The sequence below is a fragment of the Lissotriton vulgaris genome, chromosome 5 (genome assembly GCF_964263255.1).
Source record: "Lissotriton vulgaris chromosome 5, aLisVul1.2, whole genome shotgun sequence".
Classification (NCBI taxonomy): Eukaryota; Metazoa; Chordata; class Amphibia; order Caudata; family Salamandridae; genus Lissotriton; species Lissotriton vulgaris.
In genome coordinates, this window is record NC_141693.1 from 52568275 (window position 1) to 52584692 (window position 16418).

Below are 16418 nucleotides of genomic sequence, written 5' to 3' on the forward strand. Positions count from 1 at the left end.
ACAAAAACTTTGCGAAAATTGGTTATAAGTGTACTTTGTATTGAAATCTGCACAACGTGCTTTAGCTAGCAATTCACTCACCCCCCTTGTCAAATCAACAAAAACGATTTTGTTCTAATCATAATGGATTTCTCCAAAATGTTTAAAATGCACAGTTTGCCACGCCATTTTATTGCATTGGCTCTGAGGATAACTGCAACCACTGCTTGAATGAAGTGTCAAAGATCGTTTTGAATCATATGCTTGTGGATTCACCGAAGCCATTACATAGGATCGGTTCAATTCCCTCAAGTGCGGTCGGGTTGCTATAAGTGCATTGATGTATTTAAAAGCCAAAAGAATGAAGAAAGTAGGGCTACCAGTTTAACAAAAAGTTCAACATTTTTGGAATTGAAATCACCTTACATTTTTGAGACTTTAAATGATTTATGTGTTCTCACATGCTTGCTGTTTCACTGATGGATGAGAGGGGTGAGAGTCAAGGCGAGGAGCTCATTTGCCCAAGATCACATAGTTTAACTAGTGAAACTATGACTTTTGACTACCTCAAAGCCGTATTGTATGTGCGCTGATGGCCCCTTGTGCCTGCTATGCCGTGATAGAGGAGTGTTGTTTTGAAAAGGTCAACACGCCCTTTTTGGTGCATTGTAACAGGGGGGTGGGGGGGGGACCACTTTGCCTCCATGGCCCTGTGTGATGAGTCTGTAAAAATGCGGTGAATAGCCTGCGATCCACCACACGTGCCGAAATTGACCCACACAAAATGCATTGGCACTCTGTGCATTGTGCTCATGTTTGTAGTCCCGGATAAAAGATCCTGCAAGCTATACTGTTATGTACAAAAGTTCCAAAACAAGGGCAATACATCTTGGCTGCATAGTGCTTCAGCACATTGCAAGGTAGTCCATGCAGAGGCCTTGAGTGTAAAGTTTGCAGTGAGCTCTAGAGTGCAAAATCAAGGTGGTATTATTGGCGATACAGCGCAGGAAACATCAAGTAAAGGCTCAGACAAGGCATTACTCGCTTCTTGGACACAGGAATCACTGTCTGGGGTTCTGGCACTTCGTCTGACCCTCTAAGTCGTAAGTTCTAGGCCACATTGGTTCTTTGGAATCATCACCAATGGATTTCAGGTTGTTTTAACAAAGTGCACAGTTGACTAAGTGGCTCGGTTCACTGTTAGATTTAGCTGTATAAGGCTTTCTTAAAAATATGCTCCAGTTCAACCTCTTGTCCCTCCCCAAATATAAGAAGGGTGCTATGCACTGGTCTGCTCCGACAGCGTTCAAATGCAGAATCTCATACCCCATTTGTGAGCCTTTAGCCCTCATATACCATAGCGGTTTAGAAAGTACCTTTTTAAGCATCAACTCCTTTATTAGATACCCTGTTTTTTGAAACATTGGTATGTTTTATAAACGGACGTGCTGTTCCAGACTCAAACTGAGGATAATGTGGCGTGCAGGTCATAGCAAACAATTTGAAAAATGCACTTTTGGATGCTAAGCTCACAAAGGCTAAAATACCATGCTTCGAGTTGAACCTTTCTTTTACCGCTAAATATAATCAAGGCTTAGATAATGTTGTAGTTGACACAGTGGGCCAAACAGTAAGGTGAGAAATAGGAGCGCTAAAGATAGTTCTTAGGAAATGGGGCACCGGGAAAACTCTACTGAAAAGGGGTCACGAGCAAGGGCGACATAATTGCTTTTCCTTTGAACAGGATTGAGAATGCTCTCTCTAATCTTCGTGAGAGATAGGCAAAGAAGGTAACTGGGACTTTAAAGGTGTGATGCAATGCTTACTATTTCTTTGTTATTTATCCTACCGGACATATGTGAGGATGTGTTTATAGCCATGTGAAAAAAAAATGCGCAGGGTAGCGCTATGCGACAGGACCGGTGTTCAAATATTATACTAATGAGTGCAGATTTCCTTCCATGTAGAGTTCAGGATTTCTAGCGATTTCGAGATCTGCATGCATCGCTATGGAAACGTGAGGCTAGACAGAGCGACCGATTCTGTTAAGTTGTTGAAGCATAGAAATAGATCAAAGGAAAAAACACGTCCTGCACGGCATCCGTGGAGTGAGACGGAATCGGCTTCACTTTTTATTACCTTGCGTTCCACTCCTCGTTTGTTTGTGCCAGCAGCCATCACGACAGGGAGAATAATGGGCTCCATGAGGCTTCCGCCATTACATACCACACTGCGCATTTCTTCCACGTTCGCAGCTTACATTACGGGCGAGGCCCCTGCTCCGGGCCTGGAAATTCACCACGACTGCGTACCTTTCAACAGCGCTTTTCCTCGAAGAAAAGAAAATGGAAGAAGAATCAAGTGGTCTGCAGCCTAGAACAACCCTCAAAGACGTGAAATCATTTCATTAAAGTAAACTCGATAAGAAAGTGTGTTGCAGACAATGAGAACAACGCTGACGAGGACGTGACACGTGTACTGTGCCTAGTGTCTTATTAATTGCAAATGTTTGGGTGTGATCTAAAATATCTCTCTCCATCTTCCATATGAGTTGTGTGTAAAGGGCTGTGGTGGGCCCTAGGCCCTCATGCTGGCAAGCACACATGTACTGACGCAGGACACACTGGAGGCATGGTGCAACTGGCCCAGAGCACGTGCGCTCAGCCTCTTTTATTGATGCTGTGTCACATGACCAGTGACATCAGTGGTGGGTGGGTGTTCAGTGTGAATACAGGCTTCAGCACTAGACTGCTGACTTGTGCTGGGCATTACATCCCTTCCCAAATTGGTTAAAATCAAACCAAACAGTAAAAAGTCCAAAAGCCTGTGGGGGAAAGAAAACACAGAAAATAACATTGGACTTTCGCTTTCAAAACGAGTCTCTTGGGCTGCTTGCAAGCCGCAGGCAGTATAGTTCTTTCGTTTGGGATTAACAGTTCTCGGTGGCACGGATCGCAGTTGTTCGGCGGGTTCATTCTTCTTCTGTGCTGTCTGTCCGCTGTTCTCAGCCCTGCATTTTGCTTTGCTCTCTTGGTGATGAATAGTTAAAGAGAGATGGATGACATGGTTGTTGTTTGTCTTCCGGCTTCTTTTCTCCATGCTGGTTGCGTGATGTTTCCGGGCAGGCTTCAGTGTGTTTCTTGGCAGGTAAAAAGAGTAGGTGCGAACATCCCTCTCATTAGGATGCCCCTCTCGCCGGTTTTCTTCTGCCACAAGATGTCCGGGAGGACCTCTTTGCCAGGTTTCCACTGGACTGGTGTTTTTGGTCGCGTTGCTCTACCATAGCCCTCGGGCCGTGAGCAGGGCGCTCCACGAGCCTCACCGTCGTGTCCTAGTTCCACCTGAAGGTTGAGTTGTCGACTCTCTTCATTGCTCTCGAGGCTTTCATCCTCTTGGGTTCTGCAGACGTGCTTCTGTAGATCTGTCTCCCGTGCGGGACTTGCTGCCACCAAAGTCCCTTGAGGCCTCTGATTCTGGTTTGCCACGGGCTGGTGCGAGGTAGGTCAGGTCCTCAACTTCCGGAGGCCTGAGTAGTCTTGCCATCCAATCTTCCGCTCAAACCCCAGAGGTAGATGTCGCCAACAGTCTATCTTGCTCTCTTCTGCGATCGCCATGTGGATGGATGGCTCGTAGGTGGTTGTCTTTGGTCTGCGCTGCCGGTGTTCTTGCCAGGCTTGTCTTCCATTGCACTCAGGTGTTCCAGTGCCTGTCCCTTTCCTTCTTTCCGCAGGGGTGGCTTCCTTCTTCTTTTCTTAGCGGCGGCGGCCACTCTGTTCTTTCTTCCTTCTTCTTACCCTGACAGTCGTGCCACTCTGATTACTTCTTCCTTCTTTTCTTCTTAGTGGCAGTGGCCACTCTGTTCTTTCTCCTTTCTTCTTTTCTTCCTTTCTTCGGTGGCGGCATGCCACTCCGATCTTTCTTCTTCTCCTCTTCTCGCGACGTACCCATGTGTCCCCTTTTCTTCATCTTCTCTGGCCAGGCTTCCCCATGCAGCGCGCCCACTCTGCACGTGTCTTCCTGGTCTTGTCCTAGTTCTAGGACACTGTCTTCTTGTCACTCACTTCCAGGGTTAGCGTCACGACCTTCACATCTTCCTGTTGCTTTCGTTAGTTTGTGTGGTTGAAGTTCGTGGGTCCAGGTCCTCGGACTGCGCCTTGTCTGAACTTCTTGGACCTCGTGCTGGTCTCGTCTGCCGAGGTCTGGCAGGTAAGATTCGTGGTGCTGAGCTTCTTGGTGCTTGGTGACCATGCTGAGTGGCCAAGTTGCTGTTGTGCAGATTCTTCAATGCTACGGGTTGACTGCGCAACCATTTTCTTTTCATCGCAGTTGAGTTGCTTTGGTGCGCATCTGGGTGCGCTTTTCGTGTCTTCTTTGTGACTTGCTGCTTTGGGCTAGTGCTGTCCGCACTGCTGCGCATTTGCGCCATGCGCCTTCGCACTTCCTGGTGCTGGGTTCTAGAACCATCGTTGGTTCGTGTGGGGGGTGTTCCTGCTTTCGCCATTCTGCTGCAGCGATGGCCTGTGGCCACTAGGCATCGCTGTCTTCTCTTCTGGCGTGGTGTAGATGCTTCTTGGGTGTTTGCTTCTGGAGTGTTGCGTCACCACTCCATGGATCTTCTCCTGGTCGTGCTTCTTCTGTTAGGTGCTGGTTGCGATTCTTGTGAACGTCTTGTGGGCGCACTTGTCGCGCGTTCTCTTGGATATCCTGTGAAGAGTCGCTGCACTCCTGGCGCGCTTCTGGGGTTTCTGTCGCTTTCCTGGGGTCGTCTTCACGCTCTTTTGTGCTGCTGGCGCGCGGCTGCGCATTTACCTTTTCTCTTCCTCAGCGTTGCGATGGCTTGTTTATTTCTTTGGACGTGACGGCAGGCAGGTTGCTGCCCTTCGTAGTCTTTAACTGCAAACCTTCCTTGTGCTGCCGGTGATGCATCTATCTTCCTCGAGCTGGGATTGATCGGAGCTCTGTGTTTGCAGGGAGCTCGCTTTGTCCCTCATCGGTGAGTCATTTTCACACCAGTTCTATTCATTTATCAGCCGGTCGGGTGTTCATTGCAGCCCGCCTCTGACTGCTAGGCTCTTGTACGGCATCGGTTTGTAGCGCATTCCTGCAGTGCCTCGCAGTTCTCCTCACAGGGCTGCGCTGCATCCGGGGCTCAGGCCGACGTTGGTTCTCCTCTCTCCACCTCGCTGCCGCAGCCTCGTGCCACACGCTGCGCGGGGTGGAGAGGTTGCTGTGGGCTTGGCAGAGGTGTTAGCGCTTGGCGGGTGACCGTGGTCAAACGTGTCAGGGTGAGAAGAGCTTCACACTAATGCGGTTGGGCTCCGCTTTGATTGTTTGAGTGCCCGGCAGCTCTCCTCACGCTGCGGGTGCTCTCCTCTTCAGTTAATCCCCCCGCCGCTGCTCTTCATACACGCTACGGGGGAAGTTGCAGGCAGGCCGCGGGTGGGCTCCGCGAGCCTTGCTTTATCATCTAGGCAGTTGCGGCCGACGTCGCGTCGCAGCAGGCAGGCCGCGGGTGGGCTCCGCGAGCTTTGTCTTAATTACGGGGGCCAATGTGCATCGCCGCTCGCATTTCAGGGGGCACTTCAAGTGTTCATGTAATATAGCGGGTGGGCTCCGCTTTTAGTGCTTCACAGTCTGGGGCTCACCTTCGGCCGACGGGCCTGTTCTTACGCGGGTGGGCACCGCGGTGGTTTCTTCGTCGTCTCCTCAGGGTATCGCCATGGCAGGGCGGGCCACGGCAGGCTGGAGAGGTGCAGGTGGGCTCCGGTCACCTCCTCCTTCTTCTCCAGGCCCGGGGCTCGACACACGCCCCACGGGCCTCTCGGCAGCCGGATCTGTTCGTCGCAGGGGTGCTCTCAGGCGAGCAGCATTCTCTTCCCCTTTTCTTCTTGACGTTTTTTTTCTTAGCTGGCACGCATGGGCACAGCTAAACCCTCGTCGCCATTGTAAAGGGCTGTGGTGGGCCTTAGGCCCTCATGCTGGCAAGCACACATGTACTGACGCAGGACACACTGGAGGCATGGTGCAACTGGCCCAGAGCACGTGCGCTCAGCCTCTTTTATTGATGCTGTGTCACATGACCAGTGACATCAGTGGTGGGTGGGTGTTCAGTGTGAATACAGGCTTCAGCACTAGACTGCTGACTTGTGCTGGGCATTACATCGTGCAACTGTTCAATGGGCAGCTACCAGCTGGGTGAAATTTTGTTGTAGGAGGTTGTTATTATACAATGCTGCCCTCATGTGGGAATACGCGATCTAACAGCGCGTTTAGTCAAGATGACCGGGAACTATTGTGTGGTGAAATTTTTAGATTTAAAACACGAATAACTGTATGAATTTAATGTCCCTTACACGCATCGTTTAGGCGACACAAACGACTCTACCACTCACCTAAATGACTATGCTGCGAGGCCCTCTCCTTTTCTCCACGTGCAGTAACCCAGCTACCGTTGTACTTCTTTGCTGGGCTGCTGCCGCCGGAGCTGTAAAGAGAGGACAAAGAGGGTTAGTTCAGCCTCCCCCGAGGCTTTTGTACCCTCGGGGGAGGGAAGGTCGGCCCTGCCTCCCTAATGACGTGTGCTGGCTCTTCCCTGTCCTTGTTCCACCCTGAAGGCGTCCCATGCTGGCTCCCGCCCCCGGATGCCACTAAGGATCGGGTGGCGCCGCTCAATGTTTGCATTTTCTCGGCCTCACTTTTGGTTTGTCTCACATCTTTAACCTCCATTGTAAACAAAAAGAGTGCGACTACAGGGCGACCCCCGTCTCCACGCTCTCCCGAGAGGCGATCAGTTCAACACCAATGGGTGAGTGCAGCATGCATTAGTCTGTGTGTTACCAGGGCGTGATTGATGTAGGTGAATTTAAAACCATCATTAAACATATCTCACTCATGGGGCATGTTGTGACCAATGAGGGGGGCTTCAGTTCTCTAATTGGAAGCAGGTGTTTGTATTTGGAAAAGGCATTCACTGTTGTGGCTGTTGTGCTTAAGATGATATGATGTACGAGCAATACACTATTGACTCTCGCGGAATTTGTGAGTATTCAACGTATATGTATTGCTACAGGTGTCCTGGTGAGAAAGGCTCATGTCCAGGTACTCTATTGCTGATAGCCGAGGGGTTTATTTAACCTCAACGTTATAATATATAGATCTCACAATGGGATTCATTATAACGTACCGGCAATTTCATACTGGTGAAAAATACCATAAATGCCGGTGTTAATATGGACTTTTTGATTACAGGTTGGACACAAAAAAGAAAGTATACACTTTGCCCCTAGATGCAGTCAGTTACATGCATCTGTTGTGTATGAACTAGACACCGCGTAACACGCACACACCAGGGAGGTGATTCTAAATCACCCTGAGAAAAGCCCCGGACCCTCCTGGGCCATAGAATAGGGTTGAAACATGTTGGTATAGGGTCATAGGACCATTAAATCCTAATTCCTCTTGGTATTCTTTTTAACTTCCCCAACTTCTCCACTAAGAAAGGGATACCTTGGAGAGAGCCAGAGGAGTTTCTAATCATTATGCCATCTGATCTCATTCTTTTACCTGCTCCCTGGAACTTGTTCGAGCCCACCCTGACCTTAAGGAGTCCCATGACGCATGACACTCTTAGAGTGTGTGAGGGTTATTTCAATATTGGGAATCATTGAACTTGACCAGTTTGAATCAGGCATTGCAGGATTGTCTTTTTACCAATTGACAGGCTTTATTGGCTGCCAATCTATGCTCCTTCATCATTGCAAGCAGAGTGCCTGGTTTGTTCAGTATTCTGTGCTTTTAGTGGGGTTTTCACCTGTTATCCTCTCCCAGCCTCTGCTCAGTAGGGTGTAACTGGGTTGCCATGGATCACTGGAGCTTTGAATGTCGTGTGCCAATAGTAGCAGGCGCTGAGCACTGGTCCAAAGGAGCGCCTGTGATGACAGGATTATATTCCTAACTAGCGGCCCATCCCGACATTGTCCGGGTATAAAAAAGAATGTCTGCAATGGTTTGAATAGGTGAGAATAAATTATTTCAAAACCTCATGGTATACAACATTTCTTGTTTCATGGGAATCAGGATTTAGAATAAATTGGTTGTCAGCATTCCCGGACCTAGAGAGGGCGACATATAACTGTCCATGAATGAAGCAGTCCTCTCGTAAGTCTATCCCAATGACTTTGTATGTCTGACCTTGTGATTTGTTTATGGTGGATGCAAAAGCAATGTTAATAGGGAATTGTAAGTGTTTAAATCGAAATGGTAGATCTGTAGGGATCATGGGTATTCGGGGAATATGAGCTAACTGTCCATCAGCAGGGCCAGTGAGAATAGTGGTCTCAATGACATATGGTAAAAGACCTTTAACTTGGAGGCGCGTCCCATTGCAGAGATTAGGTGGATGCAGGTTCCTTAATAACATGATAGGAACACCGACTTTAATTTGGAGTGTATGAGGGGGGAGTCCTGAAGGGTTAAGTGAGTTGAGGAATTCTTGCGGAGAATGCACGGCGTCTTGTGTATCTAATACTGTATCAATGGATTTATATATTTTGGTTTCACCGGGGATGTGTTCATTGATATAATGTACTGCCAAGTTTCGGGGCGCAACTATAGACCTTTCGCAAATCCATGTGTAATCTTTGCATAGAGGATGCTGAATGTCTGGGTAAACACGTTGTATGAGGTCATGTAAGGTACAGAGAGGCTTACCTAAGTCATGCATGTTGATAATGCCATTAGTGTCAGGTATTTCTCCATTACCCACTTGTAGTAGAAGATCTGCAAATACTGTATCTCCACCTCCTAAATATATTCTCATGTTAGTGCGTAAGGTAATAGATTGTACAGAGTTCCATAAGTGTGATGCTTTTAGCATGCTTTTAGTATATCAGCATGCTTTCCTCTAGGCACCACAGGAAGAGTCTGGTGAAAGTCACCAGCAAACACAAAAGTCACGCCTCCCATGATGTTGGAAGAATTTCTAATGTCTTTTAGAGTTCTGTCAACTGCCTCTATATGTGAGCGGTGTGTCATTGTACATTCGTCGCACATAAGAGACACATTTTGAAGCAGTGTCCCTAAAGGTCCGTTTTTCTGAATAGAGCATATAGAATCCTTTTCAAGGGAAACAGTTAAAGGTAGTTTAAAAGTAGAATGTGCGGTTTTTCCACCAGTGAGCAAAGTGGCAGCTATTCCAGAAGAGGCAACAGCAAGAGCCAATTTGCCTGAAGATCGAATTTTGGCTAGTATGAGGTTTATTAAGTACATTTTTCCTGTCCCACCTGGGGCGGCTATGAACAAAAATTTGCCTTGGTTGTTTTCCACACTATCAACTATGGTGTTGTAGGCGAGTAGTTGATCGGGAACTAAGTTCGGCAAGTGTTGAGCAAGGTAGTCATGTAGTTCGGTAATATTATGTCTGTGAGCTATATTGTGGTATCCAGTTTGGTTTGTCCTGACCGCTGGCGGCAGGCAGAAATCTTGTAAGGACTTCTCGCTTAATAGATACAGTGAGTCTTCTATTTCTATTAGTCCTAGGTTAACAATGTCATTGGTGATTGGCATACAGTAATTATGAGAGTGCAGACGCATAGTGTGTGTTGTATATCTTCACATAGATCATTTTTTAAATCTTCCCATAAAGCCATACGATCAGATGGTTGACAAAATAGCAAAATTGTTACAAACAATTCCCTGAGTTTATATGGAGATTCTGAAAGTGCCGCATTAGCTAACGTAGCTTCCAATGTTCGTCGTCTTCAATAAGACCGAGTTGTTTACAGGCCGCCTGATAGGTTGGCATTAGTTGCCCGTTAACAGTCAAAAGACTCTCAAAATCAGTAGGGCCACGGACATGTTGTAAAAGAATCCTTAAATGGAAGCATTCAGATTGGTTTGGGTGAATACTGTACATCCTACCAAGAGCTGAGTCTTTCCTAACCCCAGGGTGACCTAGTACCTCCTGTCCGCGTTTCCGACGTGTAAACGTTGAATGGACCCATGTGTAGTACTGTGGAACTTCATAGTATAGCAAGGTTGTGGCAAAATTGTCAGACCCACATAACTGAAAGAACGCGGTAAGGGTTGTTGACAGAGAGTTTTGTGCAATGCACCTAAGGTTAGTGTCATTAAAATACACTCTTTCTCCATTCGGTAGATGTACGGCCAAATGTGTGACAGTGGGATGCCTTTCATGAATGTGAAACTCAAGAAGCCTCCACGCGCTAATATAACGGCCATTCACATATGTTTCTATCTCATTGTGTTTGTTTTGTATAGTAGCAGTTGCCTGATCAGAGCCTTTGTTGATATATTTGCATGTATATTTTATAGCTTTTACTGCTTTGGCAGTATTCTATATTAATGTGTGCATTAAAAGAGCGGCACAGTACAGGGGAATATGGAACAACCCACATATTATTTACAGTGACCTCCGCTCCTCTGACTGTGATTGTGGCAGTATGCCCACCATGCTCAGTGCTTCTTCGACAGTAAACGGGATACCCATTAACACCAGTTTCTGTCTCATCAGTGAGCCCCCTTCGGTATTTCTTAGTACAAATACCGTTTTTCATACAGGGTGAATGAATGTTGTGTTCCCCACATGGGCCATGGAGCATGTTTTCTTGAAAATTTGGAATAATAGTTGATCCGTAACAGGATCAGGCAGCTCGGCTTATATGATGTGATCTACTTCGTCAGGCTGTATTTTACTTTCAAGCCACAATAAAATGTGTACGTGAGGAAGTCCTCTTTTTTGCCAATCTATTGTAAAGATGTACGCTTTAGTTGTACCAAAGTTTGCTTTTTGGTTCAGCAGCTTCATTAGTACTTTCACCTTTAAATTGAACACACGCGCTACGATGTCATGCCTATCGTACGATTTTTGATTTGGGAATAATTGATGTTTAATTTCTGTCCATTCTGGATTGCATGTGAAGGTGATAAACAAATCAGGTCTCCCATTGTGTCTGACGTATGTCATGGCATCCTGTGTTTTTTCGTGCATGTACCTGGGTGAGCCTGTGAAGGTAGAGAGTAATATAACGTGTTGACAAATCCTAAAAGGTTTTCGATGTCAGATTAGCAAAGGGTGCACTGCCATCAGTGGACGCATCAATAAGTAGCGCGCTGTGTAGAAGTGGTGCAACTGTGTGAGTGGAAAAACCTTGGAACAACTCAGCAGTTAGTAGAAGAAACTACCAACTAAATGAATAACAGGAGTACCCTATGCACACACACAAATATCAAACAAAAATTATATAACAGTCATGTAACAGTGTACAAATAAACAAAGCAACAGAAAGTAGTGGGGATCTCCTGTGGGAGAGTAGTCCGATGAATCCTTTATTATGTTAGACAGCCAGCCGACACGTGTTTCATCGCCTATGCGAATCCTCAGGGCTGAAATAACAAATAGGTAACAATGGAGCATCTCGTATGAAGTTGTGCAGTAATATTGATCACAACATCTCATGGTGTGTGAAAACATGTCATAGCTTCCACTATAGTGAAACAAAACTTATATTGGCAAATGAGTGCACCCAAACGTAATCGTGGCGATTGTGCGCATACTGAGTGATTAACGGTTTGTGCTGGTAGTGTATATGTGACAACGTGAAAAGAGTCTAGGTGAGGATAGTATAGGGGAAAATTCTTTTAATATAACATGACTTAGTTAATGTTTCCTCATAAAATATAGGAGTTCTGTATAGACATATTGTGTCAAATATCATGCAAACGAGTGTAGCTAGTAGTGATCGGTTCATTCACACTTCGTGTAAAATAACCATTAATCAAGGTGACGTGTGGGTGCGAATATTCGTGGAGAAGACACATACCTAAACGTGGCTGTGTCAAACCGGGAGGTCTGTATAAATGAAATATAAAGAAGAAGAAAGGAGGAAGAACTCATAAGTCAAATATTTTCTCTGAGAGCTGGGGCATATATATAAGAATCAAAATTCCGTTAGGACCTAGCTACCATAGGAAATCCGCAACATTCTATTGGGAATAACTTTGGCGCCGGTTGAGGAATGTGCGTGTAATTTTCCAAAATTTTGGCCAGCTCTGCTGCGCTCCTTCACTGAAAGTTTCGGGGGGATTCATGAAGTGGGGGCTGAGAAAAAAGGGGGGTCCCAAAACGTTTTTTCCCCATGTTAATTTCCATAGGACGTTCTGACAAGGCCACAGCCCGAACCGCTGAACGGAATTACACCAAACTTGGCAAAATTGTAGGGGCTGGTTCGCAGAAGTGCCTTTGCTATATTTGGTGAAAATTGCTCCATTGGTTTTTATGAAAATGAACTTCAAAAACACATATATATCTGGGCGGAGCCTAACCACACATCTCATCGTGAGCACTTCATCCAAGAAGTGTTGGCAGCCATCTTGGGACCAATATACATGATAGCACCTCATTAAAAAGCATTGTAGTTAATAGAGGGTTTTAGGACATTATAAATCATTTGTTGATGGTACCATACTCATTTTAGGAATTGTGGTGTGTTCTAAGGTGATTTTACCATGTGAAAAAGCCTTCTGCTGGGATATCATGAATCATGTTTGAAAGAAAACTATTATCTCATGCTTTTCCCACAGTGGTTTGGAAGGGGATCTATAAGCTAAACTGAAAGCATATTTTCTGTAAATTCACATTATCTTTCTCAGTCATGTGAGAATGAAGTCTGACATTCTCAGTAAAACATGTACATCCAACAAGGACAGAGACTGTCAGTTGATTCCTTTGTGTTCTACTGCAGCCTCCTAGAGTGTTCTAAAGAACAACTAGAGCGCTAACAGTCGATCCGTGCAGACACGCTAATGCTGGGGGTACTGTGCAGCAGAACATGTGTCTCCGTTTGTCCAGCTAGTGCCCGAAAGCGCCCCAGCGATATGTGTGCGTGTGTGGCTGCTGTCAAGTCCCTTGGCCACACAGTGTCCAAAAGCAACACCGCGATGCTGTGCGTGTCTCAAATTTCTGCCTCTGCATCTGATGATGACGGCGCCAACGTTCAGCGTGTGTGGCTGCTGTCAAGTCCCTTGGCCTCACAGTGTCTAGCTGCTGTCAAGTCCCTTGGCCTCACAGTGTCCCAAAGCAGACCTCGATGCTGTGCGCTGTGCGTGTCCCGAATTTCTCGCTGTCAAGTCCCTTGGCCTCACAGTGTCCCAAAGCGGCACCTCGATGCTGTGCGTTGTGTGTGTCCCGAATTTCTCGCTGTCAAGTCCCTTGACCTCACAGTGTCCCAAAGCGGCACCTCGATGCTGTACGCTGGGCGTGTCCCGAATTTCTCCCAATTAGATGGTGTGCTAACGCGCCTGAGCCGTCCTGGACTGCACAATGTGCCTGGGTGCCTTTGCACACATCTGAAGCACGGCGTGGTGCACTGAGACGCCACACACCTAGACGCCACACACCGCATCAACGTCGTACGTGATGGGACGCTATTCTCACACTTTACAACCCATAAACGTACACGCCCACCACAATTCTGAACGCACAACGCTGCAGGCAGCATACTCTCGAACGCTATTCTCACGCTTTACAATCCATAAACGCACACGCCCACCACAACGCTGAACGCACACGCCCACCTCAGAGCCGGTGCTAATTCCAACGGACTACTTTGTCCCACAACGTGCTTTGTCCCCTCCAAAGTATATGTTGCGCTGGTGTATAGCCTATGTCCATCTGCTTTGCCTCACCTTTCCAATGCCGCATGCGGTGCTCCTGTTGGCGCTGTGGTTCCGGAGCTTACCTGCCTCAAAGGTTTGGTCTCTCTCTTTATAATATTAGTATGGATATGGATAACAGGCTGTCTGTGGAGTTCCTTATGTTATCCTGTAAACAGTATTTGTTCTGTAACACCAAAATTATTTATTTACTGTTTCAGATGTAATAATGTGATGCCTCAGTGCCCAGAGGTGGTGAAGAGTTATAAAGGTAAATACGATTGGGTTTTTTATGCATGTTTGATACTGTTTATGAAAATGATATAGTTTGTTATAGCTATATGCTTGATAGTGTGCACACATGACAAAACAGCAAAACATCTAACTATGCACACAGCCCAAGACAAAACATTGATCAGTTCAACTCGAGGCAGCAGAAGCAAAATAACTTAAAAGGTATTTTTGTAATGACAGTACGCACTAGTTCTCAAATCAGAGTCCAAATGCTTAGTTTGCATCTCTACCTTCTAACTTTTCCAGAAGTTTTAAAAGATGTTTTGGGATTGCATGCCTTTGAAATATTGTGTTTTTTCAACCTTGAACATCTCCTCAGTTGATAGATCTCCTGACCTGTTTCCTGTTTGACTCTTGCTGCCCTCCTTGGATCTTAAGAAATTCTACTGCAGTAATTTTGCTTTTGGAAATACTGATGCTGTGAAGACCGGTAATTTCAGGCTACACATTTACTGCATTATTCGGAGATGTTCCATATGGAAGAAAAAATGAAAATTGTTTTTTCGGAAGGAATCATCACGCACACCTGAGTGTTGTCAGAAAGCCACTTTATTCAGGAGCAAGCTGGGCACACCGTAATTATATTGTCACACCTACTAATATGTATATATGTATGTTTGTATGTATGTACATGGTATTTCTTTATCGCAAACAAAGCTAAAAGCCAGTGCAGCCTCATCTTTAGCGCCCTTCAGTCCGCCACCAGAAGGAACTCTGAGATGTTACTTCTGCCCCCCAACCTATTGGTTGTCTGACCTGCCCATCCACCACCTTCTCAGCACCTCTGTCACCGTCTCAAAATAAAATGTATTTGCCAGCAAAGGTGAATGTACACTATCATGTCTAAATTACTGTGGGTTTTCATAAACAATGGCTACATGCCTCACTACTGATACCCCCTGCACCTTACAAAGTCCGACACCTCTCTGTTCACATCCTTCCATACCTTATAGCTGAGCCGTAGGTAGCCCATAGGGCGGGGTGCTGTGTAAGTAAAAGCTATAACATGTCCTGGTAGTGGCAAACACCCAAATTAAGTTTTTTACTACTGTGAGGCCTACTCCTCTCATAGGTTAAAATTTGGATTTCCTTATTACACTTTGAAACTGTAATTCCTGATTGAGAATGAGTAGTCATATCATGTTTTATATCTTTGGAATGGTAATTATAAATTCTCATTACTGGTAAAGCCAGATTTAACATTACTGTTTTAGAAATACCGCTTTTAAGAACGTGGACATTTCTTTGCCATTACTGCTCTGTATTCCTGCAGCCTGTCTCTAATACACGTGGGTGGGTGACAACTGCACTTTGTGCATTTCTTCTAAACAGCCATGCTCAAAGGTAGGATAGGTTTGTCTCAGTGCATATCTTCATCCTGATGGCTCATCATGGGCAGGATGGGAGGGAGGAGCTGACACTTACACCAGAATGGGCAGTGTCCTGTCGCCAAACAAAGGGCTGATTACCCAATACAGATATTCTGTAGCCAGGGCTGAGAAGAAAGACCTTCTATTGCCTTCAAAGACTCTTCTTTAAAGCCACATCCTCTTCAAAGGCACAACTGGGTATAAGCAATGGGTCTCTGACCTCTCCAGGTAGTACACTCCTGGAACTGAAACCACTGGACAAGGAGAAGAACTGCTGTTCTGAGGATTTTTACTTGATAGACTGCATCTCTGGAAAAATGCTGCCTTTTTGTGCTCTCTGCTGCCTGTCTGCTCTCTCTAACTGTCCCAGAGTGTCTCCAAGGGCTAGCTGACAAGCCTCCAGTTCTTCAAAGAATCAGGGACATCAAAGTGTTTAACCCTGCTTCTGTGCCTGGTTCATTGGAAGTGACTCCAGGAACTTGCTCCATCAAAATCGACGCATACTCTGCTGCGACGAGCAGTGTCACTGGAACCGTCGCATCGCCATAACCACTGAAGGACGATTGACACATCGCTCTCACAAGCATGGAGAAACCTGGTGCATTGGTTCCAGATGCATCACTTAGACCACTGAATTGCTGCCTTCACTGAAAGACGATCGCTGCATCTCTTCGACATTCACAGAGAAACCCAGCCCATCGGCTACTGAATGAACCCTCTGTGGAACCAAAGCTTGTCTCCGGAAAGGCGCATCACCATCAACGCCTGGAACAAAACAAGCCAGCTCTTCAACTGCGGGAGTGAGATTGACGTATCCTGAATCTCGTGCTTGCCACAAGGACTAAAGTGCTTTTGCTCAGGAGGCCCTGTGTGGGTCCTGTAGCTGGCTTGCGCTTCTTTGTAGGAAGCCTAAACTCTTGACTTTGTCCCAGTCTGGCAAAACCACGTAACCCCTTAAAGCGTTTTTTGCTTCTAAGTGCTAGAGCTAGAACCACATTTAATCTTCGAAAATTCATATCTCGACTTCTTATTGGATCTTTGTCATTTTGATTTTGTTTAATATATAAAATCATAATCTATTTTTCTATACATGTGTGGATCCTT

At 46.1% G+C, this 16418-nt stretch overlaps 1 protein-coding gene across 1 annotated transcript in view; it reads left to right on the top strand.

Moving 5' to 3' along the window:
- LOC147710125 (E3 ubiquitin-protein ligase TRIM39-like) overlaps positions 1–16418 on the top strand; it is a 120221-nt gene that overhangs the window by 55907 nt on the left and 47896 nt on the right. Inside the window, exon 5 of the mRNA XM_086920823.1 lies at positions 13872–13921. Coding sequence (XP_086776949.1) covers positions 13872–13921 — 50 coding nt within the window. The remainder of the gene's footprint in view (positions 1–13871; positions 13922–16418) is intronic.